We start from the raw sequence: 24,546 nt of genomic DNA on the forward strand, positions 1-24,546 counted from the left end.
TACTCAAGATCCAGTCCCCTTCACCCAAAAGGAAGAGAGAGACAAGAGAGGCTAGAGAGAAGCAATGTGAGAAAGACCTGTCTTGCGTTTGATAACTTTAGAAATGAAGAAAAGGAGTTAATAGCCAAGGTTCATGAGCATCTCCCAGAAGCTGGGAAAAGGCAAGGCAGAAAGGAGTTGCTTCTCTGCCAATCCCTTGATATAGCAGTGTGAGATGTGTTAGTCTTTTGGCAAACGTGTTTTGTCTGAATTGTTACATCAACAAGAGAAAGCTAGTACCCTACCCAACCAACAGTACACCAAGAAAATGGGTAAAAGCTGTAAATTGGCAATTACTAAAGATGTGAAATGGGTTGGGGATTTAGCAAGTGGTAGGGCACTTGCTGAACACTGCAAGGCCCTAAATTGAATCTCTAGGAAACAAAGTAAACAGCAAACAAAAACAAAAAGACAAATTACAAGTCTCAATACAGGTCCAAAATGTGAAGACACTTGTTTTATGTGGCCTTGGGGTCTAATTAGCTGATTCAAGGAGAGAGAAGGGCGGGCTTGAGATGTAAAGATGAAAAGGAGTGATTAGAAAGATACAGAAGCTAAATAAACATGGTGGCACACATCTGGAGTCCCTGAACTTGGGAAGTTGAGGGAAGAGGATACTAAGTTCAGACTAATCTGGGCTATAGTAAGACCCTGTCTCAAAACAACAGAATTTATAGGTCAAGTAAATGAAGAGAAGAACTGTAATATGAACAACAGTTGTTTATATCATTGGTTCTTATGTGAATGGATGCATTTTTCTTTCATTTGGTATGAAGTATTTTTCTCTCAAGAACTGCACCAACTGTGTTTCTCTGGCCTTGCAGCTTTACCCTAAAGAACAGAGACGTGTGGACTCCTAAAAGCCTGGAAAAGAAAGTTAAAGCTGCAGAACTCTTTATCTTTTCTCTAGAGCAATGGTTCTTAACCTTCCCAATGCTGTGACCCTTTAATACAGTTCCTCATGTTCTCTGGTATCCCTAACCAAAATTGCTACTGTTAGGAATCATAATGTAAATATCTGTTTTTAGTTGTCTTAGGTGACCCCTGTGAAAGGACTGCTTAACCCCTCAGAGTGTAAAACCACTGCTTAAAACCTAATGAATAGGGGCTATATCGAATCTAGAATAGGGAACTGACATCTTTAGTAACCTAGACTTTAAAGAAGACATAAATGGGATTTGTCTAGTTGAACTACTTTATTAGAATTTTCTGTTTGTCTCTACCTTCATACCCACACCTGGTTTGGTTCACACTGTAGGATATTGGGTGCCAGTACTATCATACTTTATTGATGACTTAGTTGGCAAGGGCCTACAGACACCTAGAAATTTAGCTAACAACCTTTGAAAACCTCTGGTAGGGGAACTATGGGATGTGGAGGACTGGAGCTGCTTCCCCTTGGGGGCTCAAGGACAGTGCTTACGATGGCGAGGATTCTGGGTATCACCAGCTACCAGGCCTGCCCTTTGTTGATCCTGGGGACCAGCTGCGTTTGGGAGAAGCTGCTGAGCAACAACAGTGTGTGGAGAACACTGAGCTCTATGCTGAGACTTTATAGGAAATCTGTGTCTAGGGGCCTATGTTGGTCTGCAGGCCCGGGCAGGGTTGTTTTTCCTTGTGACAGGGGAGGATCCCAATCTTGCAGTCCCTCCACATTTCTCTGCTTTGAATTTTCTGGGACTCCCTTTCTTTTGGGCTGAAATTAGTACTGAAGTCTTGTCCTGTCTCTTGCTAGAGACCAGAACCGCTGTATTTGAGGACTCCCCCATTCCTGAGCAGTTTTCATTAGCCTTCATGTGAACATTCCCTGGGGATGGGGTCCGGACCTTTACTTTCCATTTCATCCTCTTGTTTTTCTGAGACTTGTTCTGTTCTGCTAGAAGAGGAGTGAGGGCAGTGAGGGGCCTGGACAGGCTGAGGTTCTGTCCTTTGAACTTTTGGGGGACTACTACTTGAAGAGCAGGGGTACAGACTGAAAGGATGAGTCTGATACTGAGGACAAGAGGAGAGTCCCCAAGATTCTGGAGTTGAGCTAAGAGCTGGGGAGCTGCAAAGTGGGTGATGTCGGCCTAGGGGTTTGAGAGTGGGGCTCTGCTGTAGTTTCTTTAGTCTGAGCTTTAATTCTCTACTCCATTGCCAGGCATGGCTCACAGGGTGGTCACACACCCCAGAGACAGCCCCACCCTGGGAAGATGGGACCTTCGCCTTGGCTTCTGAGGACATCTTTTCCTTCTGTAGGCCAGGCTGGATAGACTCAGACTTTAGGGCTTTAGCTAGAATGGGAGTCCAGGATGTTGGCTGCAGAGGATTTATTACTGGAGGACTGGGGGCCTGGGAGGCCTGTCTTTCTTGTACATTTTTACATAGAAACTCGGTGTTGGGGTGAGCAGAGAGAAAACTGGGGTCTGGTAGCTCAGTGGCCCAGGAGTCCTTTCTCTGCTCTCCTACTGACTCCATAGGCTTATAGTTGCATGGATCTCCAGAAAGCTCACTTATGTGAAACTTCAAAACAGAGTTTGGAGGTGGGCTGGATTCCCAAACTGAGGATGCAGAAACACAACAGTTTTCGTTCTGCTTCATGTACCCTCCAGCAGGCTCAGATAGGACTCCTGAGGAACTGGCTCCAAGCAGGTGTTGGGATAAGCTTTGAGCTAGATGCTCAGAGGCCAAGAAGTTATTTTTTCTTTGAGTGTCCCCACAGCACACTTTAGATTTAAATAGGTTCTCTATGGGGCTAACTCTGAGGGGTGACTGTACAAGAACCGGGGTTGGGTTGAGGTTCAGAAATGGAGGCTCAGAAGACAAACATTTTCTTGTATGCACAGGATCTTTCCATGTAGCTTCTGATCTAGGGAAGCCATCCACAGTATTGATTCTTTGTGGCTCTATAAAGGGGGCTAGAGGTATGTGGGCAGGACATGGGGAGTCAGACACCCAGAGATTCTTTCTCTGCCCCTTTGTCTCCCATAAAACTTTAGATTCTAAAAAGACTCTTTGACCCATTATTACAAAGTCTGGCTGAGAGGCAGAAGGAAGGCTAGGAGATGAAACTAGGTCTGCATAGACACAGAGATTTTCTATATCAGGTCTATCCTTTGGTGGAGCCTCAGATCCCGGGGGGACACATGCAGGGTTGGCTTCATAGAACCCCATGTTGAAGTTCAAAGTTGGGGTTTCAAAGGCCCAGAGATTGCCCGAGTTTTCTCTGTATTGCTGTTGAGGCTTGTATCCGGGCAGATGCTCTAGGGGCCTGTGGTGTTCTGACAGGATGTCTAGAGGAGGGCAGGGGACTGACACTGGAGACCTGGAAACAGATGGGCTCTCTCTAGATACCATGCTACCCCAGAAGTCCTTTGGTGCAGGAAGTCTTCCTTTGAGGTTAACATTTTTTACTTCTGACAGAGAACCTGGTGGTTGACAGGAGGCTGGCATTAGGGGATCAAAAGTTTGGGGATTGTCTTTATGTTGTGTAATTCCCCACTGAGCTTCATATTCAGGGGGAGTTCCTGGAGGGCCAGTTACTTGAGGTTCTGTCATGGCTACTGTGACAGTGGCTAAGAGTGGAAGCTTACAGATCTGAGGGTTCTTGTTTTGCCCTGTAGGTTCCCAGAGAGCTTTCAATCCAGACAGGTCTCCTATAGGGTTGGTTCTCTGGTATTCTGTCAGGGAAGCTGGGTGTGGGCTTGCAGTTGGCATTGCAGATTGAGAGGCTTTTGGGTGCTCATGTTGTTTCATGGTTATCCATGAAGCCTCAGATCTAGTTAGGACTTCCTGAGGATTAGAAGGATACAACAGAGAGGCAGAAGGTGATTCTGGATTGTGTTGAAGGAGGCTGGGGTCCCCTGGCGTTTCCCTCCAGGCCTCAGATGAATATAAGAATGTGGAAGATCTGATTTTTTAGCATTCAGGCTGTGGGTGTGGGACTTGATTCTCAGAGACATAAGGAACCTCTTTCTGCTGTGTAAACCACGGTGTGTATGCCTCAGTGTCAGATATGATTCCCTTGCAACCTATAGGCAAGGGCTTAATAGTAGAGGATACTGATGGGATAAGAGGGGAAGGTGGAGATTGAACTAGTTGAGAACCAGCTGCTGTTCCTTCCAGATTTCTCATAGTGTGGGCTTCAGGGCTAGGATAGTAAGTTGGGGAGTGATAATAGGAAAGCAACAAGTTGTACACAGGCAGGAAGGCAGCCTTGTTGAAGAAGACAGAAGGACAAATAGACAACATTAGTAGAGAAGGGTCATCTGAGCTCAGGAAAATAGTCTCCAAGGACTCACTGTGTAGCGAGGGGAGACCCCAGAAGAGCTGGCTTTTTCTCTGCGGTAGGTAATCCCCTGAAGCTGTCTTGTTCCCCTCAGGTAGGTTGGTCAGGATCTGGAAGGTAGGGAAGGATCTGGAAGGACTTGGAGGTTGCGTGAGTACTTGCTCTCGTAACTCTGTGGCCTCAGGGAGGCCCTCAGAACTACAGGATGGCTGGGGTGGAGCTGCAGTGACTTCATTTCCAGTGTGAATGTCTTTGGAAGGAGAATATGGTTTTAGTGGATCCAGAGATAATGATTCTTCTGCCTTCTCTTCTCCACATTCCTCTTCCTCCTCTGACTTTTGCTTCCACAAGCAATCAAGGAAGGCTAAATGGTACAGAAGCTGTAGTCCCTAGGGAATAGAGCATACTGTTAGGTATGACATCTCAGAGACATGTGACGTATCATACATTCCTTAGCTCTATGTGCAGGCTCACCTGCCTCACAGCTCTGGTGAGGAGTCACTTTTCCTGCTCTTCATCCATTGTTAATGTCAGAACCCAGTTCACATTTAGAGATCAGCATTTCTTCATGTCAGGGTCTGTGATTAGTCTTTCAAATCGTGCCACTGAACACTCACCCAGTCACTAATCTGTGCCTTATAATCATATAATCACATATCTGGGACCACATCCATGACATTGACCCTCCATTTTGACCTCACATGTCATCTCAATAGTTATTCATACATATCCACATCAGTGGGCACCTACCTTGCCTTGCATCCTTATGTCTCCAGAGTACCAGGGCTGAAGCTGTTGCCATTTCCTGAGCTGCTGCCATCTTCGGATCTGCCAAACCATAAACAAGAATAATATCACCAGACTCCCTGGACTTTGAAGGCAGATGATGCTGCTGCAGTGTCTGCAGGCTAGAGCCTGGGTCAGCTGGCCTTGGAGAAACCCCATATCTCCCTTAGCCCTAAACTGATCTTGTAGCAGCCATTTCATTTTCTTCAACTTAGTGGCAGTTTCTTGAGGTCATCACTACATCATAGAACACAGAACTCCCAACCCCCACATGGACCCCAGAGCCATGTCCTGGAGCTTAGGACTAAAATGTTACCTCTATCAGACAGTGAAATTTCAGTGCTGCCCTTGTCTTGATCGCCAGGATCAGAACTGTCCATGCTCTAGGACATGCATTTTAACATTGAACTATGCCATCCAAACTCTACTGTGAAACCTCAGTCTAACAACTTAGTACCTCAGGGTTTTTGGTTTTTTTGTTTTGTTTTGTTTTATTTTGAGACAGGGTCTCTCTTCATAGCTCTGACTGTCTTGGAACTCACTTTGTAGACCATCTGGCCTTGAACTCACAGAGGTCTACCTGCCTCTGCCTCTGCCTCCCGAGTGCTGGGATTAAAGGTGTGTGCAATTTTTAATCTGCTTTTGTGTGTTTAATTTTTATTCCTAGCACAAATTGGTTTTCTTATGGCATTTTCATAATACTAATTTTGGTCGTTTCTCTGCCAACCCCTTCCTTTTTGCGGGCTGGCCTTGAACTCACAGATATCTGCCTGCCTCTGCCTTCTGAGTGCTGGGATTAAAGAAAGGTGTGTGCTCCCACGCCTGTCCTTAGTTACAATTTTTATTTCTGGTATGAAATACTATCACTCCTCCCACCCAAAATAAAGACCCCAAACCAAAAAACCAAAAAGCAAAACATAATAAAACAAACAATGTGGGGAAAAAAGGGTTCATTTCTGCTTATGCTTCCACATCATAGTTCGTCACTGAGGAAGTTAGGGCAGGAAGGAACTCAAGGCAGAACCTGGAGGCAGGAGCTGATGCAGAAGCCATGGAAGAGCACTTTTACTGGCTTGCTCCTCGTGACTTGCTCAGCCTGATTTCTTATTAATAGCATTCAGGACTACCAGCCCAGGGGTGGTACCACCCACATGGGCTGGATCCTCCCACATCACTCATCAGTCAAGAAAATGAGTCATAGTCTTGTCCATAGTCCAATCTGGTGGGGTCATTTTCTTACCCAAGGTTCACCTTCCTGGATGTTAGCTTGTGCCCGGTTGACATAATACTAGCTTGAGTACAAGCTACATAGTACAGCTTGAGTTACCTCACTTTCTGTATTTTCCAGTTCTTTCCATTTTCCAGGATTTTTCATTTTTATTTGTGTGTACAAGTGCACAACTGTCATTTTTCTTTAGGAATGAAAATTCTATTTTGTATTTTTATCACATTTTAATTTTCCTTTTTATTTTTTTGCTGATTTTATGTCCTTGCTACTGTAAGTAGAACAGGAAAAAAAAAGAGAGAGAGAGAGAGAGAGATATGTAAGTATCTCTAAGGTCGGGTATAAAGCCATTTGTGTGTATATGCCCAGGAGTGGTATTACTGAGTCATATGATAGCTCTTTTTTTTTTTTTTTTTTTTTTTTTTTTTTTTTTTTTTTTTTTTTTTGGTTTTTCAAGACAGGCAGGGTTTCTCTGTAGCTTTGGAGCATATCCTGGAACTAGCTCTTGTAGAAGACCAGGCTGGTCTCGAACTCACAGAGATCTGCGTGCCTTTGCCTCCTGAGTGCTGGGATTAAAAGCATATGGGCATGTGCCACCACCACCTGGCTGATAGCTCTATTTTTTTTTAAGATTTATTTATTTATTATGTATACAGTGCTCTGCCTGTGTGTATGTTGCAGGCCAGAAGAGGGCCCCAGATCTCAGTATGTACTGCTGTGAGCCACCATGTGGGCGGCTCAGGACCTCAGTGCTCTTAACTGCTGAGCCATCTCTCTAGCTTCCATGTAGCTCTCTTTTTAATTTTAGTTGTTGTTTTGAGAAACCCCCACAATGATTTCTGTGGCACCAGTTTACACTCTCACCAACAGTACGTCAGTATGGGGACATAGAATTCTGTGATTTTCCCATTCATCATACATTCATCATACATTCCCACTGCATACATTCAGTTTACATTGACATGGTCTCCCTTTGTAGTGGTGGCTGTTTTGGAACTCATTGTATACACATCCCAGGTTGGCCTCAAATCATGGCAATCCTCCTGCCTCAGTCTCTTGAGTGCTTGGATTACAGGACTGAAACATCATTCCTGGGTTTTTTCTTTTACGTTTTTTTTTTTTTTTTCAAGATAGGCTCTCACTATGTAGTCCTGGCTGGCCTAGAATTTGCTGTGTAAACCAGACTGACCTAGAACTCACAAAGATCGGCCTGCTTCTGTCTTTCAGGGTTAGGGTTAAAGGTTTGCATATATGTTTTAAAGACATGGTCTCACTGTCATGTGGATTGTGCTCAAACTGTTGAACTGAAGTAGTCCTCCTTCCTCACCCTCTAGTAGCTGGGACTATAGGCTCGAAGAGTAAATGTGTAGAGAGATTCAACATCTTCAAAATTTGAATTTCAGAAAATCCCCCACAAATTCATTAATTAAATTAGCAAATCACATTATCCATACATAGAGAATGTCTATAGTTTACCTAAACCGAAGAGAATGACAATTGGTACCAAGCCCTTCTTTTATTTCTTTTTGTTTTGCTTTTTACCATAAAGTTTAATTACTGTTCAGAAAAAAAAATGATGGACAGTTTTCTCTGGAAAACTGTGTGGGTTTTGTGTGAATTGTGATTATTTGGGAGTGTTGAGACCACTGGTAAGTTAAGTCGCCCTATTTTCTATTCTGAAAATGACAGAAGGTCTTGTTACAGTCTGTAAAGATACGTGTGCCCTCAACTGGCAGGCAATAAGTGCAAAATAAAAAAACTGTAAACCTAAGGGCATGCAAAGGGTGCTGAGGGGAGATAAATCTCAGAAGTGCCCAAAGTGGCAACAAGGTATGATTGGCTCAAATAGGAAGGCCTTTTAGACACCTTTGTCTTTTGCTCCATGTGTAAGAATGCATATGAATGTAGTAGTTGGAATCCCCATTTTGTCAATTTGTGCTTCCATGTACTGTTGATTCAATTTGCTCATCTGTAATTGATTGTATGTTTGTCATCAGCTCGGGTAATCCTTCTGAATGGTGCAAATTCTTCTTCCTCTTTCTCTGTTCCAGACTTTTTCTTTTGGGCCACCAACCAGCTCCCAAATCATGCTGTGGAGACTTATTATTAGTTTTGAATGCTCTTTTAACTTAAATTAACCTGTTTCTCTTCATCTACTTTTTGCCTCAGGGTTTTTTACTTTCTTTCTGTATATCTTACTTTCAGTGCTCCTCATGTCTGCTAGTTGGCCCAAGGCCTCTCTATTGTTCTCTGCTCCTCCCCTCATTCCTCCTGTTCTTCCCCTGAGCCTAGATTCCTCCTATTTATCCTCTCTGCCTGCCAGCCCTGTCTATCTTTCTCTGTCTAGTGATTGGCCGTTCAGCGTTTTTTTATTTGTTTGTTTGTTTGTTTTAGATGAATCAGGTGCCTTAGGCAGGCAAGGTGAAACAAATGCAACACATCTGTACAACATTAAACAAATGCAGCGTAAACAAACGTCATACACCTTCACATAGTTAGTGATATTCTGCAGCATAAGCAAATGTAACACATCTTTGCCTAGTTAAATTACTATTCCACAGCATTCCTCTTCTTTTCATTTTGTTTTTTATGTGTGTGGATGTTTTACCTACATGTATATTTTTGCATCACTTGCCTTCCTGATATCCAAAGAGATCAGAAAGGGGGTTGGATCCTCTGGAACTGGAATTACAGATATGGTTGTTGGGAATCGATCCTGTGTCCTCTGGAAGAGCAGCCATTACTCTTAGCTGTGGAATCATCACTCTAGCTCCCACCAATCACTTTTTTGTTTTCATTTTCAAGACAGGGTTTCTCTGTGTAGCCCTGACTGCGCTGGAACTCACTTTGTAGACCAGGCTGGCCTCAAACTCACGGAGATCTGCCTGCCTCTGCCTCCCATGTACTGTGATTAAAAGCGTACATCACCATCACCTGATTCACCAGTCACTTCTTTATGAAAGCAAGCTAAAGCATTTCTGATTTTATTTTCAGGATCTGTACTATTTAACTTTTCAACAACATGCTGAGAAAAATGGTGAAATCAGTGGGGCTATAACTTCATTCATCACAACATCCAGATATTTATCCACTGAGTTTTTCTCCAGTGAGGCCAGAATATCATGTGAATCTTCTTTGTCAATGAAACCATCTGTTTTGGTTGTGTTGAAAACCTTTTGGAATTCCTGGATCCCTAACTGTTCACATATGGCAGACATACCAGATGTTGCCCTCTGAGGGGCTTCTTGGTGATCTTGGTCTTGGTCCTTTTAAAGGACATCATAGTTTCTGCACAATTGTGAGAGTCATGTTGGTGAAACCCTTGCTGTCATTTCTCTCATTTCTTGTCCTTCAGCATCAGTGCAAAGGGAAGAACACACAGCAAATAGGTATTCATTGCTAAAGGTCTATTTGCTCAGAGCTCTCAAGGGTTAACGAAATTCTCTCTTTTCATAGCCCACAGTCTTTGAGAATGTTCATTGCTAGAGCTCATTTCTGCAGCAAAACACTTCACCATGAGGAAACTAAAGGAAGAAACCAGCATTCGGAATACCAGCTTTCTGGTTCTTGCTTTGCTCTGAAAATGGAAGAACCATGTATTTCTGGCAAATGCCCACCAGGTGGCAGTGTGATACAGTAGAACAAATGTCCCAAGACCTCGGCTTTCTGAGTTTTGATTTTGGACAAATTATTTAACTTCCTTCGGCTCAGATTCCTCCTTGAGATACTCTTGACCTGTATCCCTCACAGCATGCTTATAAAGAACATATGGTATAGTGGACAAGAAAGCACTTTAAAATATACGGTGTTCTTGTGCCAGCTCATTAGTTGTCATTGGCCACTCAAGTGCTCCAGAGCCTCCCACAAAAGACTGTTTTAGGCATCGTCTGTACTACTTTTGCTTGCTCGTTCTCCATCACATGTGGCCAAGCCTTGGAGAACTTACCAGAATACAGCTCGTGAGACTCAGGACTTGCTTGCTCTTTGGTGGGCCAGGTGGGGATGGAGGGTAGTATTCATTAATCTCTGCTGTACCTTTTTATCCTAGCATGACCCATGCCAGTCTAGAGCCCTAGTGCAGGTTGGATTGAGGTCAGTGGTGGAGGGTGAGTAAGTCAGAGAATTTATGAAAGAAATATACGGCAGGAAGAATAAAGGAAGAGTCATAAATTAGTCGTCTATCCAAATTTGTATGTTTTCTTACTGCTAATTCTGTTTCCTGTCTGACATGCAGTCTGGCACCACTCTCCACAGCTGTAGTGCTCTGGGTGCCTGGGAACTGAACTCAGAGCACACACCCTAGGCACTTATTTTCCAGCAAAGACCTCTTCAGTGTTGTTCTTAGTTCAGGATCTCTCCAAAGGAGCTTTGTTTTCACAAGATAGGATCCTCAATGGCTGGGATACTGCCCTGTAGGCTCTTTTCTCATTATCTCCATACAGAGCCTAAGTTTGTTCATCTTGATATTTTATTATTCCATTTTCATGTGTGTGTGTGCCTATGCCGGTTTTGGCATATGTGTGGGTCCATGTGTATGTGTGTGCATATACACATGGCTTTTTGAGAATAAAGTAGTATTTTTGCAATGTATCTCCATCAACTCATATTTATAAATACGGATTAATGCAGGAATCTGATTTCTAATTATTTCTTAAATTTAATTTTATGTGTTTGGGTGTTTTACCTGCATGTGTGTGCAGTGCCCAAGAGAGCTGAAGAGAGTGTTGGTTCTCCTGGGACTGGAGTTGCAGATTTTGTGAGCTGTCATGTGGAGTAAGATAAAAAAAAATACAAATAAAAATATTTGTACCTACTTTTATTTTTATCTGTGTAATTCCTTTGACTAGTTCTCTTTATTTCATGTAGATCTGAGTTACTTCTTAGTTTCCTTTATGTCAGCCTGAAGGGCCCTTGAGGAGTTTTTGGACATATTTACCGGTGAGTAATTTTCTCAGTATTTACCTAGGGATGTCTTGATTTTTCCTTCAGGGTTTTGTTTGAGACAGTCTCACTATGTAGCCCTGGCTGTCCTGGAACTCACTAAATAGACCAGACTGGCTTTAAACATCCAAATATGCACCTGCCCTTTCCTCCTGAGTGCTAGGATCAAAGGTGTAATTTTGTTAGTGTCTGACTTTAGCTTTACCACCCTTCCTCTTTCTCCCTTAAACTTGCTATCTAGTCCAACCTGGTCTTCCTGCTGTGGTCTCTTCATTGTGGGGATGAAAGCAGTGACCCCCATTCCCTGTCTCTTTCATTTTTGATAGGTAGTTTTTCTGTGTATAGAATTTCCCTCCAACACTTGGATTACATCATATGTGCTTTCTGATTTGAAGAACTTCTGATTACAATCAGCTCCAAGCCTTACTGAAGTTGGATGCAATCTGTCCAGCTTTGGGTCTTTTATTGTCCCCTACACCCACCTGGGATTACTCTTTTATTGTGCTGGAATTGAACAAGGCCTTTCACATGCTAGGCAAAGCACTCACCAATGATCTCCATTACTGAACTTTTTGGGTATACATATAAATAAGTTCTTGCATCAGATTTGGAGAATTTTCAGCCATTTCATCTTCCTCTTTCTCCTTCTCCTTTTCTTCCCCTTCTTTCTAGTGCTAGGGAATCCAACCCAGGACTTTGTGCACATTTCTTACTTTTTCTCCTGTTTCTAGAACTTCCATTATTTACGTTTTGCTTGGTGGTGTTTCACAGGTCAAAGGTTTTCTCCCTCTTCCTTTATTCTTTTTTCTCTCTATTCTTCAAATTGAATAATTTCATTGACCTATTTTTTTTTTTCTTCCCTGAGACAGGGTTTCTCTATGTAACAGTGCTGGCTGACCTGGAACTCGCTTTATAGACCAGGCTGTTTTTAAACTCACAGAGATCCACCTGCCTTTGCCTCCCAAGTGCTGGGATTAAAGGACTGAGCCACCACACCCAGCTCATTGACTTATCTTTAAGTTTACTGGTTTTTGTCTGTCTTCCTAATCTGTTAATATGCCTATCAAAAATTTCATTTCAGATATTGTATTTTTCAACTCCAAAGTTTCAATTTGTTGACTTAAAAATGTCTCTCTCTTTTTGTATTTTCCTTTCTTCTTTGTGGCCTTTTTTTTTTTTTTGAGACAGTTTCTCTGTGTAGCCTTGGCTGTGTATTTTACTTTCTTATATGCTTGCTTGAGTGTTTTGCTTGAATGTATGATTGCACCAGTCCATGCAGTGGCTTAAGGAAGCCAGAAGAGGGCATACGCTCACCCACTGTGAGCCAGTTGTGAGAGGGCGCTCTGTAACAGACTCGGGCTGTGGAGGAGCAGTGCTCAGGAGCAGAAAGCTAGAGCGGCTGGAGGGCGCATCACAGAGAGCAGCAGCTTTTCAGTTTCCTCTTTAGAAGGATATTGGAGATTTGGAATTTCGTTTGTAATCCAAATAGGCCCAGGAGAAGTGAGGTCCAAGTCACAGTCAGAGTTCCTGACAGCCAGTGAGCTGAGAGGTGTCCAGAAACTAAATGTTTGAGTGACTGAGTGACTTCAATGGCTAAGATGGTTCACGATCAGGGTAGCCAAGTCTGAAGACATCTTATTGTCATACAAAACTGGACAAATGATTGCCACAGATATTACTACAGAATCACACACACACACAATCACTCACACACACTAAAAACTTAAATCCAATAAAGATCCATCCAGGAAACACTCCCTAGTTTCTTTATTTTCATAAAGTTCTACCCTGCATTCCCCTCTTTCCTTTCTCCTTCCTCTCCTCTTTCTATTGTGTGTGTGGTGTGCATTTCAACAGAAGCTTATCTTGCCTCAGGTAGCCTGTTTTCTAGGATCTCAGGGTCCTGTGGTCCCAGAAGAGTGTGTTCAGTGAAAATATGAAGACAGGACAATTTCCTAGGTCCTGTGTGTTCACAGAGGGGCGGGAAGGAGAATTCTGGTCCAGGACATTCAGATCCTCAAGTTTTAGGTCTCAGGGAAGGCACAAGATAATATTTAGCTTCAAGTGAGTGAGAGCACTTTAGAATTCCCAATGAAGGAGAGAATGAAGTAGGATTATGTAGGGTGGGGGTCCACCCTGCCCATAGCAGACATCTTTGTGATCCAGACCCTCTGGTTTGCGGAGTAGGAGAAGAGCCTCCCACAGGAAGTGGAAAGACAGGAAGGAGCCTTTGTTGGTGTTTCTGCACAGGGTGAAGAGTGAGTCAGAAAGGTCCCAAGAAGCCCAGTGTCCACCTGTGGGGGGCCAGGCCCAGCAGAAGGCAGCCGTCCTTGTGCTACTGGGAAGTGGTCTCAAGACTGTCTTAGGCCTCTCTCTAGCAGTGTGACTGCCATACTTGAAGGTGGCCATTCCTGTAACCACAGGATTCCTTCCTACCCAGACACAAGGGGAAAAGGCAGTGGCCTTTATGTAGTATTAACCAGGCCCTGAGATTCAGGGTTGTCTAGCAGGGACAGGCAAGTCAGGTAGCAGGACAGACATCCTCAGAAAATGGTGATTCAAGGAGTTGCAACTGTGGTCAGTGCCCTTCGCAGAACCCAGACCCCAGCCAGGCCTGCCAGCATGCTCTAGCTACATTTTTTGTACCCAAACTTTTAAAAAAATTAGTTTTATTATTTTTAATTAATTGTGTGTGTGAATGAATGCAGGTTCCTGAGGAGGCCAGGGTTGTCAGGTTCCCCTGAGCCACTGTGAGCTGCTTGATGTGTGTCCTGGGAACTGAACTTGGCTCCTCTGTAAGAACAGGAAGTGCTCTTAGCCGCTGAGCCATCTCTTCAGCCCACTTGCTGGCCAAACTGTCTTTGGGAGTGTGCCTATTCTCTTCAGTCAGAAAGTCCTCCATTCCCTCCAAGGAATAAAATGTCTCTAATTCAAAGAGAACATTCAGACAAGTCTGTTAGCTCTCATGTTGACAGCTTCTGAAGAGAACAGGCTCTGTTTCTCACAGCCAAGGGCATCTTCTCCACAGACAGCTGGGCTGTGGCTTCTAGCTTTGTTGTTTGGGGTGTATATTCCAGAACTCCAAAAAGTCAGAGCTTACAGGAAGAAGGGGTTGAGTTCGGCTTAGACTGAGGTTGTTTGGCTTTTCTGGGGGTGATCAGGGCTCTGGAAGGAGGCCGACAGTGCCCCTGCATTCCTGCCTGCACCCCAGGGGCCCTGCTCCTGTTCAGAGGCCATATTTTTAAAATACTTTATTTTTTTCATAATACTGTCATTACAAAAAAATACAAAAAACTACTATAAAAACATTCAGGGGCTTGTCAAAGTGAGAAAACCTAAAGACCCCACCCCAGGACCAGCTGAAGCAGTCTTCTCCCATCTCCTTCACTATTTGACTTTTATACAACTGTGGGAGTGAGGTGGGGGTCACATAGGTAGAGAGGGGCTGGAAATCTCCGACACAGCCTCCAGAAAGGTAAGAAATAAGTAGCTTCACATATCACAAAAGTGGGGTTTGGAAGTTTGGGGTGGCTCGACCCTGAGTTCAGAGATGTGGGGAGGAACCTATAATCCTGAATCTCTTGGTGGGGAGTAGCTGCCACCTGACCCCAAAGCCCTTTCCTTCCTGACGGTGGCTGGGAGATGGGTCCTGCCCCACCTCTTGGCTGTAATGCTTCAACCCCTCTTTTCTCCATCCTTGAACACTCCTCAGAGCAGCGGGGGGAGCGGACCCTTCAACTCGGTGGGTGTAGGGCAGGGCAGCTGTTGGGGAGGCTCCTGAGTGGTGGTTCACCTCCCTGCCCCAAATGAAAAAGTGTCTCGTGCTCAATGAATGGCCTTGTTCACAGGTAATGACCTCTCCTTCCTATGTCCTCTCCTCTCGTCTCCCAGAGAGACACAGACCACTTCAGGCAAGTGCTTCGTGTGCATGAATACTTGTGGGTTAGTCTTGGACACTACAGACCTGGGGGGGGTCCTTTCTGTCCTCTTTCTCCAGAAACAGGAGGACGCAAAAGGGAAGGGGGAGGAAAGGGTTAGCAAGGCTGAGAAGGAGGAGGACATGCTATTTACAGGCATGGACAAGGACTCTAGATCTTCAAGTAGCACTCGAGTCACTCTCCAGCCACTGGAGTGGGGACTGGATTCAAAGCTAGTGACGGAAAATTGACCCCTGGCCTGGGCTAGCTCTTCCCACCTCCCTCCCATTCCCCCAAAGCAGCCCAGCTCTGAAAGGGGTTGGGGACAGGAACATTTTCCTGAAAATCAGTGGCTTTTGTTTGCGTTTTAGAAAAGTGCCAGTGTCCAGTGGACATCCAGCCGGGTCCACATGAGATGGAGTGAGTGTGGGGGTATTGCTGTGGTAGGCTCCAGACCGGCCGGGGCAGAGCCTAGGAGCAGGGTAGGTGCTGCTTAAGGATCTGCCGGGTCTGTGGTGTTAATCTGTCTGGGAATCGAACTTTGAACTCAACAATAAGGTCTCCCCGCTGTGTGGGCACCTTGGGGAAGGGAAGGCCCTCCCCACGGAGTCTCTTCACGGTGCCTGGCTTGATTACATCATTGCAGGGCAAAGGGATCACTCGGCCATCAATGGTGGGAATGTTCACAGTGCAGCCACACAGCGCCTGGGGAAAACAAGGCAGAGAGTGAGGCAAAGGGAGGCAGAGAGTGGGGAGAAAGGAAGATGTACACAGGGTGGGGGGGATGTGAGACAGAAAGACAGACAGACAGACAGACAGACAGACGCACGCACGCACGCACGCACGCGCCCCACCTCCTTGAGGCTGATCAGTGCACTGTAGAGCACATTGGTGCCATCTCGGCGGAAGTGTGCATGAGGCTTGTCTTTGAGCACGAAGACAATGTCAGCTGGGATGTTGTCAGGTGTGGCATCACCCTCTTTGGGGAAGGTGATCTTGGTACCTTCCTTCCAGCCACGCTTGATGACGATGTGCAGGATTTTGTCCTCAGTGCGCACAGTTCGCCCATCAGGGTTAAGGCGTCGTCTTGTGATCTTCATACGCTTAGTGGAGCCATGGTAGATCTCCTCCAGGGACACCCGAAGCTCATGCACCACAGGGGGGTCCTGCACCTTGCGCCGGGGGTACAGCTGTTCTGGGGCTCGTCTTGGACCCCTACTCAGCCCATTGAAGCCAAAGCGGCCAAAGGCACCAAATGGGTCCTCATCTTCATCCACATCCATGTCATCTGGGTCAAAGCCACTGAAGGGCCGAGTGGAGCGGCTGCTGGCAAAGAAGATATCGAAGGGGTTGGAGCCACCAAAGAAGGAAGCAAAGGTGGCATGAGGGTCCCCATGAAAGGTGTAGTGAAAGGAGCCACCGGAGCCACCTGACGTACCACCGCCGGTCTTGAGGCCTAAAGGGGAGGAGAAATTAGGGGCAGTGTGGTCCATCCTGGCCCCATCCCAGTCTTTTTCCCCTGCCTGCTAAGCTGCCAGTTCATGGACCTAGAGAAAGAAGCAATCTTTAACTCCCACAGAGAGGGTAACAGTATAAAAAGCGTTGGACAAAATTAATATCCACTCACTTAACTACATATTTAGGAGCAGACATCTGGGCATGGTGGTGCATATCTGTAACCTCAATATTCAAAAGACTGGGCAGGGTACTGAGAGTTTTAGGCCAATCTGGGCTGTGCGGTGAGATCTGGTCTCAAAACACAAACCCAGACAACCTGCATCTTGAGAGTCCATCAAACTAGTTAGCCAGTGAGTTGAAAAGTTAGGACCAGGGGACTTAGGAGATAGCCTCTGTTATGTAATCCTCCCCACTTACTCAGTCCAAACATGCCTCATGAAAGCTTGGGCAGCTGGCCTCATATCACATGACAGGCTATACCTGACTCCCAAATCCCTGTTTACTTCCCAAGACACACAGAGCTAGAAACAGACAGGGTTTGACCACAGAGGGGGCTAGTAATCGACCTGTCCTAAATGAAGTGTGGGCACAATCCAGGAGGAACCCTGCTTTGGTTCTTCTTCATCTTTCCCTAATTTTTGCTCCAACAGGAAAGCAAGAGGTCTCAAAAAAACAAGGAAGCTCATTGACATGGAAATGGAAAACAATTTTTCTAGGAAAAAAACTCAATTACTTTCTTCCCATACTCTGGTCCCACGACACACAGCTTCAGGGACCGTCATTCACATATTGTACAGACATAGGCTCCAGTAGACCAGTCTCCCCAGAGTTACACCACACCAGCCCTGCATCCCACAGCTAACGTGGAGCAACCACAACCCAGTGGGCTGGCACCATGCAAGGGACGAACGACCACAGATGCTCTCTCTGGAGTTGGGTCTTGTCTAAGGGACGCGGATTTCTGGATGGTATTTTTGTGGTAGGTGTGTGATGGAGTAGTGGGAAGAGGATTAACACAGACTGATTCAGGGCTGAGGCCCAGATAGGGGAGGGGTCCCTCTCATTGAGACTTATTTATTAATTTAGTGCTTCTGGGATGGATCCTAGGGCTTCGTGTACTGTGCTCTTAGCACTAGACTATATTCTTAGCCCTCTTGAGCCTTTTATCTAAAATTTCAATTGGCCTTGGGAACCTGGGCCTAAAATATCCTCTTATTTCATGGGACCATGAGGATGGGTTTGGGTTTCATTAGACAGGGCAAGCAAATAACAGGCACTCAGGGGCTTGTGGCAGCTGCCTCCTAACCTCTCACCGAAGACTTGGGGTCTGTTCTTTCTGTTAAGGGCTAGTTATGAAGCAAGTTTACAAAGCTAGGCAGAGCTTGCTGAGAGAGCAGGAGGCTGGACTGAGAACAAGACGGGGGTAATTCTCACTGTGGGGACTCTACCACACCACCACACTTCAAAGAGAACAACTTGTCCCAAGCCAGAGCTGCACACACACTCCGTGCACAATTGTTCTGGCTGGCTGTTGAGGAAGAATCAGAGTGGACAGAAATAGACCTGACTTTCCAAGGTGGTTTCTCCCTCCTCCAACCCAGTGGTCTTCCCTGGGCCACAGAGATCTACACCAGAACCCAGGGGCTCTGCCTAGGGTTCGAGTCTGGGTGTTTCCTTCACTTGGGCTTGTATGTGGTGGGGGAGGAAGTTTCTCAGTAGCTTCTCCAGCTCCTTCGCTTAACAAAGGTTAGGTTAAGTGCAGGATTAAATGCAGTTCTGAGACAGGCCACGTGAGGCGTGGCGCCGGCACTGCCTGCCTTCTTTCTCCACTCCCATCCTTCCCATCCTCCCTCCTTAGCTGAGAGAATGCCGGGGATTCAAGCAGGTGCCTGAACTCTCTGAGAATTGGCAAGTCTAGGAATGATCAGGGAAAAATGGAATAAGTTCACAGCATGGAGACTAAAAAGAGGGGGCTGGGAAGACAGGGCATGGGGAGGAGAGCAGCAGAGACGAACAAAACACAAAATGAAGAGGGGACGGAAGGAGCATGCTCTTGAGCCCCTGCCTTTAGTCAGGCATGGTACATGCCATTAGCCGGTCTCATTCTAAGCACACGCTGGGGAAGGTGAAGAGGAGGACAGTGTGAGAGAACGGTGGATGTCGTCAGGAGGAAGGGCAGGTCTTCCCAGGAAGGAGAGTCCTCAGCTGTGACAATGTCTCTTAATATAGCCTGACAGGTGCCTGTGGCTGGCGGGTGGCAGGCGGGCCCCGAGGGGCAGGCCCAGAATTAGCAGCTACATCATGCCCGTGGGATGTGCTGGGAGGAGCCACGCTCTTAGAGGCTTTATTTGGGCCTTTCCTGCTGTCCGCCCTGTGCATGTCCACCAGCTGCCCTAGGGATGGGGTAAGATGCCAGCAACATCTCCCCTTCCAGTCCTGGATCCCTGCCACTTCCTCTGGGAGACAAATCTGTGCTGCTGGCCCAAAGTGGCCAGGGGTTGGGGGATGGTGGCAACAACCATTTCCACTCAGAACTCTAGTGGTTAATTCCCCGGCTGTTCAAGGGCCAGACTTTTATGCTGATGAATGTAAATGCCGTCCTCAGAGAGCCACAGGCTCGCTCTCCCCAACCTTTCAGATCAGCCAATGAAGCAGCAGGGACTTCAGGCAGGACTAATAAGGCTGGGAAGGAAAGAAGGTAGGAGGAGAGGGGGAGGAGGCCTCTGGCTCAGACTCCAGCCTCTCTAGGGCCAGAAGGGGACAAGGGAGGGGGGAGAGATAGATGGGGAGGAGAGTGAGCAGGAACCAGGTAGTGAGGAGTGGGCTACTCTAAGGAAACTTGCCTCCTTCAACCCCACTATGAGAGCTGGCTCACCCAGGGGTTCGGGTTTGGGCCGCGGTACCACCTTCTTACCTTCCTCCCCATACTGGTCATACAGGCTCCGTTTCTTAGGGTCACTCAGCACGTCATAGGCCTCAGCAATCTCCTTAAACTTCTCCTCAGCATTGGGTTCTTTGTTCTTGTCTGGGTGGTATTTCAAGGCCATCTTCCGATAGGCTTTCTTGATCTCATCCTCATTGGCCCCTGACGGGATTCCGAGAATCTTGTAATAATCTTTTCCCATCACAGCCACTGGACCGGTGCTGGGCTCCTTGTTTCTGAAAGAACCCAAGTCCAGTCTTTGGTGCCCTGTTCTCTACAGCCCAGCCCCACTCCTGATGATCCTGCAATCCTTGAATGACTCCCTGTATGACCTTCAAAAGGTCATGCCTGTTCTCTGGGCCTCTCTCTCCCCATCTGTACAATGAAAGTTTTGGGCTAGATGATGTCTTCCCGTTCTGACATGCTAGGATTCTGTGATTCCTTTGTGGTCCACTTCTTGGGGCTAAGCTGCGGCCCAGACCCTTGAGCCAACCTGAGGACCCCTGGGAGGCCCTTCTGAGTGAGATGGCTCTGTAGACTGACAGGCTCACAGAAGCTGGCGAAGGTCAGCGGACTGAGTGAGGTCACCTGAACTTCATAGTCTTCCTACGCCACACCTCAGGCATGGTGCCCAGACTGAGGACAGCTGGGGTAGTAACCCAGGACTGGGACCAGGCTCCAGTCTTTGGCCAGTTGAACCAGGGTATGGGAGTTTGGAGTCTTTTCTGCCTCTGGGGACCCTAGGTCTCTCTGCCCTTTCTCCCCAGGCTATGCTAAGCTTCACGTGTAACTCAGATCACAGGATGACTCACAGCCGTTGGAACCTGCTGTTTCTAACACCCTCATTAGCAAGGGGGGGGGCACTGTCTATCCCCCAAGCAGGGTAACAGTTGCCTTTACTCGTTTCCCAGCATCTACGCACTGACGTGGGAATACATGTCTGCGTGGCCTACGCACCAACGGTAGTGAACCACAAAAGCACCAGGAGACAGATGGACACCTACCACCTTGTCCTAAATACCTTTGTTGAAGCCCCTCCTCTATCTGCTCCTACAGTTTAGGATCTGACTCCTCCGACAACCCCTTCTGAGTGGGGTTCACGGACACCAACATGCTCTGACTCTTCTGCTCTAGCCTGCTCTCATCAATGGATCTGTGGACAAGATGAAGGGAGTGGCCAGATATTGTTCTTTAGCATTTTTGAGGTGTAGCCAGCCCTTGTCAAAACAGGGAGAACCAGAGTCTTTCCAGCAATGTCTGGCAGCCACAGCTGAGGTCTGTTTTTCTGACCCTACTACTTCACAGTAGTGAGGTGTACAAGGTATCCTGGCAGGACTAAGGGCTATGACAGTTGGGGGAGAAGCCTCAGGGGCCCCAGGTAGGCAGGGAGAATGGCCTTAGCTCCTGGCCCTACAGGGCCTGCTGTAGGTGGCTAGGTTGACTCATGGCTCTGGGAGTCACCTCACTCTGACAAAGAGAAGGCACCATAGAGGCGGGTACTCCCCCATTTCCCCACACCAGCATGTCACGCCTGTGGGGGAGACAGGACTTGGGGGAGGCAGAGAAGAAAGAGCATCTGGGGGAGGGCAGCCATTTTCGGAAGCGGCATTAGCAGTCTGAGAGGGAGACGGGGTGGTCTGCCATCTTTGCCTCAGCCCACACTTTCTTTACCCCTGGATTGAAAGAAACCTAGAACAGCAACAGGGTGCCAGAAAACTCCAGCATGTTCTAGGCAGAGGGGCAAGTGGCATAGCCTACCAGCCCGCCCACCTTTTGTGGTCCTTTCACTACCACTTCACCACTGCCAGCTTCCTCCCTGGCATCCACCTGCTAGCTATTCTCGACCCATAATTCTCTTGCCTCCACAGACACAGGGCAAACTCTCGGGACCTGCCTCCTTTCCCACCTTTCCACCCTCCTTCCCTCTCCCTCCCCACAAGCCACGTGGCAGAATGACAAAGGAGCCCCATGGCATGGCTCTGTCTTTGATGAATGAGGAATATGTTAGGGTAGAGCTCGGAATGAAAAAAACAAGGATGAAGAGCAAAGGGACTGTCAAGGACAGGGAGGAGTGGGTACTGACAGAGGGGACAAGAGATGACAAAAGGAAATGGCCAAAGTGGAAAACAGGTCACTGGTGGCTTGGGAAGGAGAACAGAGGAACTGAAATATTGGAGATGGTGTGGAAACAAAGAGTTTGAGAGAGATGAATGATATGGGGACAATTCATTCAAACGATCAGGTGAGGTCAAAGGATGCCACAGGGTGAAATAAATGAGGATGCGATGCAAGGGAGGAAGGAGGGAGGCAGTGCAGGGAATGGCTGATGTGGAGAATTGACTCGGCATGGATATGAGTGCCCTTCTCAGGAGGGACTTACCGAAACTTTACAAACCCATTCAGCGTCCACGCTCGAAGTTTTAAGGGCTCCAGCTGAATTTTAAACATCAAGCTGGCTAAGAAGTCTTCTCCCCAGAAGTGTGGGAAGCTCCGGAAAGCTCCTCGAGCCTGTAGTGGGGGTGCTGCTGGGGGTGGGCAGGAGAGCACTGTGCGCTTAAACATGCCCAGCCAAGCCCCTCACCTCTGATCGCTCCACCGGAGCCTGCTTGGGACGCTGTAGCTCTGGCAGCCACCTCCTCAGATTCTCAGAGGCCCTTGCCCAGCAAGGCCTGTCTCGTGCAGCAGGAGCTGGACCTGATCCCCAGGTGCGGAGTGGAGGGAGAGGGTCCAGCGGCCACCTGCTCTCAGGTACAGCAGTGTCTGGCTGAATGTGAGTGGCTGTATGGCTGTGTGACAGTGAGGCTGGAAGTGACAGTATGTGCTTGTTGAGTGGCAGCGTGTGTACCTGTGACAGGTGTGATAGTGAGGGCCTGAGAGGCAGTGAGCTCCTCTCGCCTCTCTGGGGAGGACCAAGGCCAATCTCCAAGAATCTACTCAATGAAGTCACTGACGGGGAGTCTCCTCCTCCGCAGATGGGCGGGGAGGGGCGGGGCAGAGCCGAGCCTGGCCCGGACAAAAGGCGCGGCGGGGAGAGGAAGGAAGGGGGTTCGCGCGGGGGAGGGGGTCGGTGATGTCACCCCAGCTGGCTGGCTGGCTGGCCTGCTCAGAAACGCCTCTGCCCGGCGCAACCCAATCCGACCCGACCCAGCCCGACCCTCGTCGCAGACACCTAGCACCTGGCAGACCCCAAGCTTTCAGGCCCCACACCCCTATGGCAGAGAAGGCTATGGACCCTCGGTGTCCCCCGTCCCCCCTCCGGCTCCGGACCTGTCTTCTCGACGCCTCACTCCTGGGACCCCCGAGTCCTCGCTCAGCGCCCTCACCGGTGAGGAGCTGCGGGCGCCGCCGCGGTCCTTCTATCAGCCGCTGCCCCCTCCCCCGGCTCCGGCTCCGCCGCCTCCACTCGGGACAGGAGTCGCCTGCCCGCCGGCCGCAGACAGCGGGACCGGGAGCCCGCCCCCACAGCTCCGCCTCCGGGCTTCCCATTGTACTGTCTGCCCGTCACTCAGCTCAGACTCTGCTATGATTGGACATCTCTCAACGAGCGTCCGGGTGATAGCCACCCCTTCTCCGCCCCTGTCACCCGGCCACACGCGCACACATTCCGGGCAGTGATTGGTGTGGGTGTGATTGGTGCCCTCCGGGATCAATCAACCACACCTCTTCTCCATCTCGTCGTGTCATTGGTGAAAAGGACAGAGGGCGTCAACTCCAGGCGCCCTTTGATTTTATTGGCTCATCCCTGTGACTTCGACCCAAGCCAGCGGGGCAACTATATTAGTCCAGTCTCCAGTATGAGGTGAGACGTGCTGGCAACTACTTGAGTCCAGGAAGAACCTTCTGGAATGAGTTCAACCTCAAAGACCACCTAATAGGAAAACTGCGTTCTCCACTTGGCGGTTACACCAGTCATTCTTTCCTTTCTTCATTTAGGAGAGTCGAAGGAGAGCGGGAATAGTGCACTGGGGGAGGTGAAGCCACTGTTCTTACCGTTTAGCAAACTGTGAGCCAACCCGACCTGGCCTGGTTTAGCTTTAGTTTGTCTTGTTCTGGGGTTGACCTGACATGGCTTAACTGTAGTACGAAACGGACCAGGACAGACCTGGGAGTCTATGTGCCCTTGCGACCTCCTCTCTGCACACAATAGTAACTGGTAACTCCAGGAGTGACACCTTCATGATTCTCTGTCCAGCTGCCTTCCATCTTCCGTGCAGTCCTTTCTCGCTGGCTGTTGACTGTCTTAGGAACAGCCACTTCTCAGCTACTTGGAGTCCACAGGGCCCCTTATAATCAACCTTTCATCTTTGTCTTTAACTTCTTTTTCTTGCCCCCATGATACCCGTCCTTCCCTCACCCCAATATTCTGTCTTTTTCTGCATCTTTCTTATTTTTTTTTGTCTTATTCTTAATTTATCTCCCTACTTCTGTGGTCTGCAATATCACAGCTCATGGCTTTCCCTTTAACCCTTTACCTCAGCTTCTCATGGTCCCCTTTCTTAACACCCTCATACACTGTCACCTCTGCTCCCCCAATCCCCAGTAAATCATTAAATCTCAGCCCCAGTGTCCCCGATACTCAGAGCAGGCGGGGCTGCGGAGGCGGTCGCCAGCGGAAGCCGCCGCTCCAGCAGACACCGAGCTTGCGCCCACGTTACTGTCTCCCAGGCCCATCTGTGCTGGAGGGAGCGGGGGTGGGAGGGGGTAATCTGGGGGTGAAGAGGGGGAAGGGTTCTTGGGAGATTTAGTGACAAAGAAAAGGCCTGAGAAAATGCTCTCGTCTCTCATTCTTTGCCAGTTTCAAGAGACAGATTTAGATACCTAGGAGGCCATGCAAGCTGGATAGAACTGTAAACTGAGGCTTGGGCTATCTAGGCCACAGATTAGAGCAGGAGAGGGGTCTGGGGATTTGGAGGCAAGGTCTACATATTCTTAACTACCTGTCTCTTCCCGTTGTGCCACCTGGGACTCTTGAGTGTAAAGGAATTTGAGT

General features: G+C 47.8%; 3 protein-coding genes across 7 annotated transcripts; all 3 read right to left on the bottom strand.

Annotated features, from left to right (window-relative positions):
* Window positions 1-1,228: 1,228 nt before the first annotated feature.
* Window positions 1,229-3,774, bottom strand: Spata31g1 (SPATA31 subfamily G member 1). Its single transcript, XM_085677227.2, has one exon. It carries the CDS (start codon window positions 3,772-3,774, stop codon window positions 1,825-1,827), a length of 1,950 nt encoding a protein of 649 aa, XP_085533353.2. The 3' UTR covers window positions 1,229-1,824.
* A 162-nt stretch (window positions 3,775-3,936) lies between these two features.
* LOC125391273 (SPATA31 subfamily G member 1) lies at window positions 3,937-5,317 on the bottom strand. The gene is made up of 2 exons (XM_048420614.3): window positions 5,057-5,317; window positions 3,937-4,695 (listed from the first exon to the last, which is right to left on the bottom strand). Exons 1-2 carry the CDS (start codon window positions 5,291-5,293, stop codon window positions 3,937-3,939), a joined length of 996 nt encoding a protein of 331 aa, XP_048276571.3. The 5' UTR covers window positions 5,294-5,317.
* A 9,177-nt stretch (window positions 5,318-14,494) lies between these two features.
* On the bottom strand, window positions 14,495-22,970 carry Dnajb5 (DnaJ heat shock protein family (Hsp40) member B5). 5 transcript variants are annotated; one of them, XM_048420089.3, is made up of 5 exons: window positions 22,824-22,954; window positions 21,937-22,078; window positions 19,548-19,792; window positions 16,030-16,631; window positions 14,495-15,880 (listed from the first exon to the last, which is right to left on the bottom strand). In XM_048420089.3, the coding sequence occupies exons 2-5, from the start codon at window positions 22,002-22,004 to the stop codon at window positions 15,647-15,649; spliced, it is 1,149 nt and encodes a 382-aa protein (XP_048276046.1). In that variant the 5' UTR covers window positions 22,005-22,078; window positions 22,824-22,954; the 3' UTR covers window positions 14,495-15,646. The 5 variants fall into 5 exon arrangements, with proteins under 5 accessions (XP_048276046.1, XP_048276048.1, XP_048276050.1 ...); XM_048420091.3 differs by lacking the exon at window positions 21,937-22,078 and having other exon boundaries at window positions 22,880-22,970; XM_048420093.3 differs by lacking the exon at window positions 21,937-22,078 and having other exon boundaries at window positions 22,824-22,962.
* Window positions 22,971-24,546: the final 1,576 nt, after the last annotated feature.

This window comes from Myodes glareolus, chromosome 16 (assembly GCF_982192425.1).
Source record: "Myodes glareolus chromosome 16, mMyoGla1.1, whole genome shotgun sequence".
NCBI lineage: Eukaryota > Metazoa > Chordata > Mammalia > Rodentia > Cricetidae > Myodes > Myodes glareolus.

Bases quoted from the DNA above. Each gene is read 5' to 3' on its own strand.
- LOC125391273 (XM_048420614.3), bottom strand. From the start codon at position 5,293: ATGAAATGGCTGCTACAAGATCAGTTTAGGGCTAAGGGAGATATGGGG. The intron at 4,696-5,056 runs GTAGGTGCCCAC...TCTATTCCCTAG, and splicing joins ACATAAGGATGCAAGGCAAG to GGACTACAGCTTCTGTACCA.
- Spata31g1 (XM_085677227.2), bottom strand. From the start codon at position 3,774: ATGAAACAACATGAGCACCCAAAAGCCTCTCAATCTGCAATGCCAACT.
- Dnajb5 (XM_085677228.2), bottom strand. From the start codon at position 22,118: ATGTTTAAGCGCACAGTGCTCTCCTGCCCACCCCCAGCAGCACCCCCA. The intron at 19,793-21,936 runs GTAAGTCCCTCC...GGGTTCTTTCAG, and splicing joins AATGGGTTTGTAAAGTTTCG to AAACAAGGAGCCCAGCACCG. The intron at 16,632-19,547 runs GTAAGAAGGTGG...CCTCCCCTTTAG, and splicing joins TGACCAGTATGGGGAGGAAG to GCCTCAAGACCGGCGGTGGT.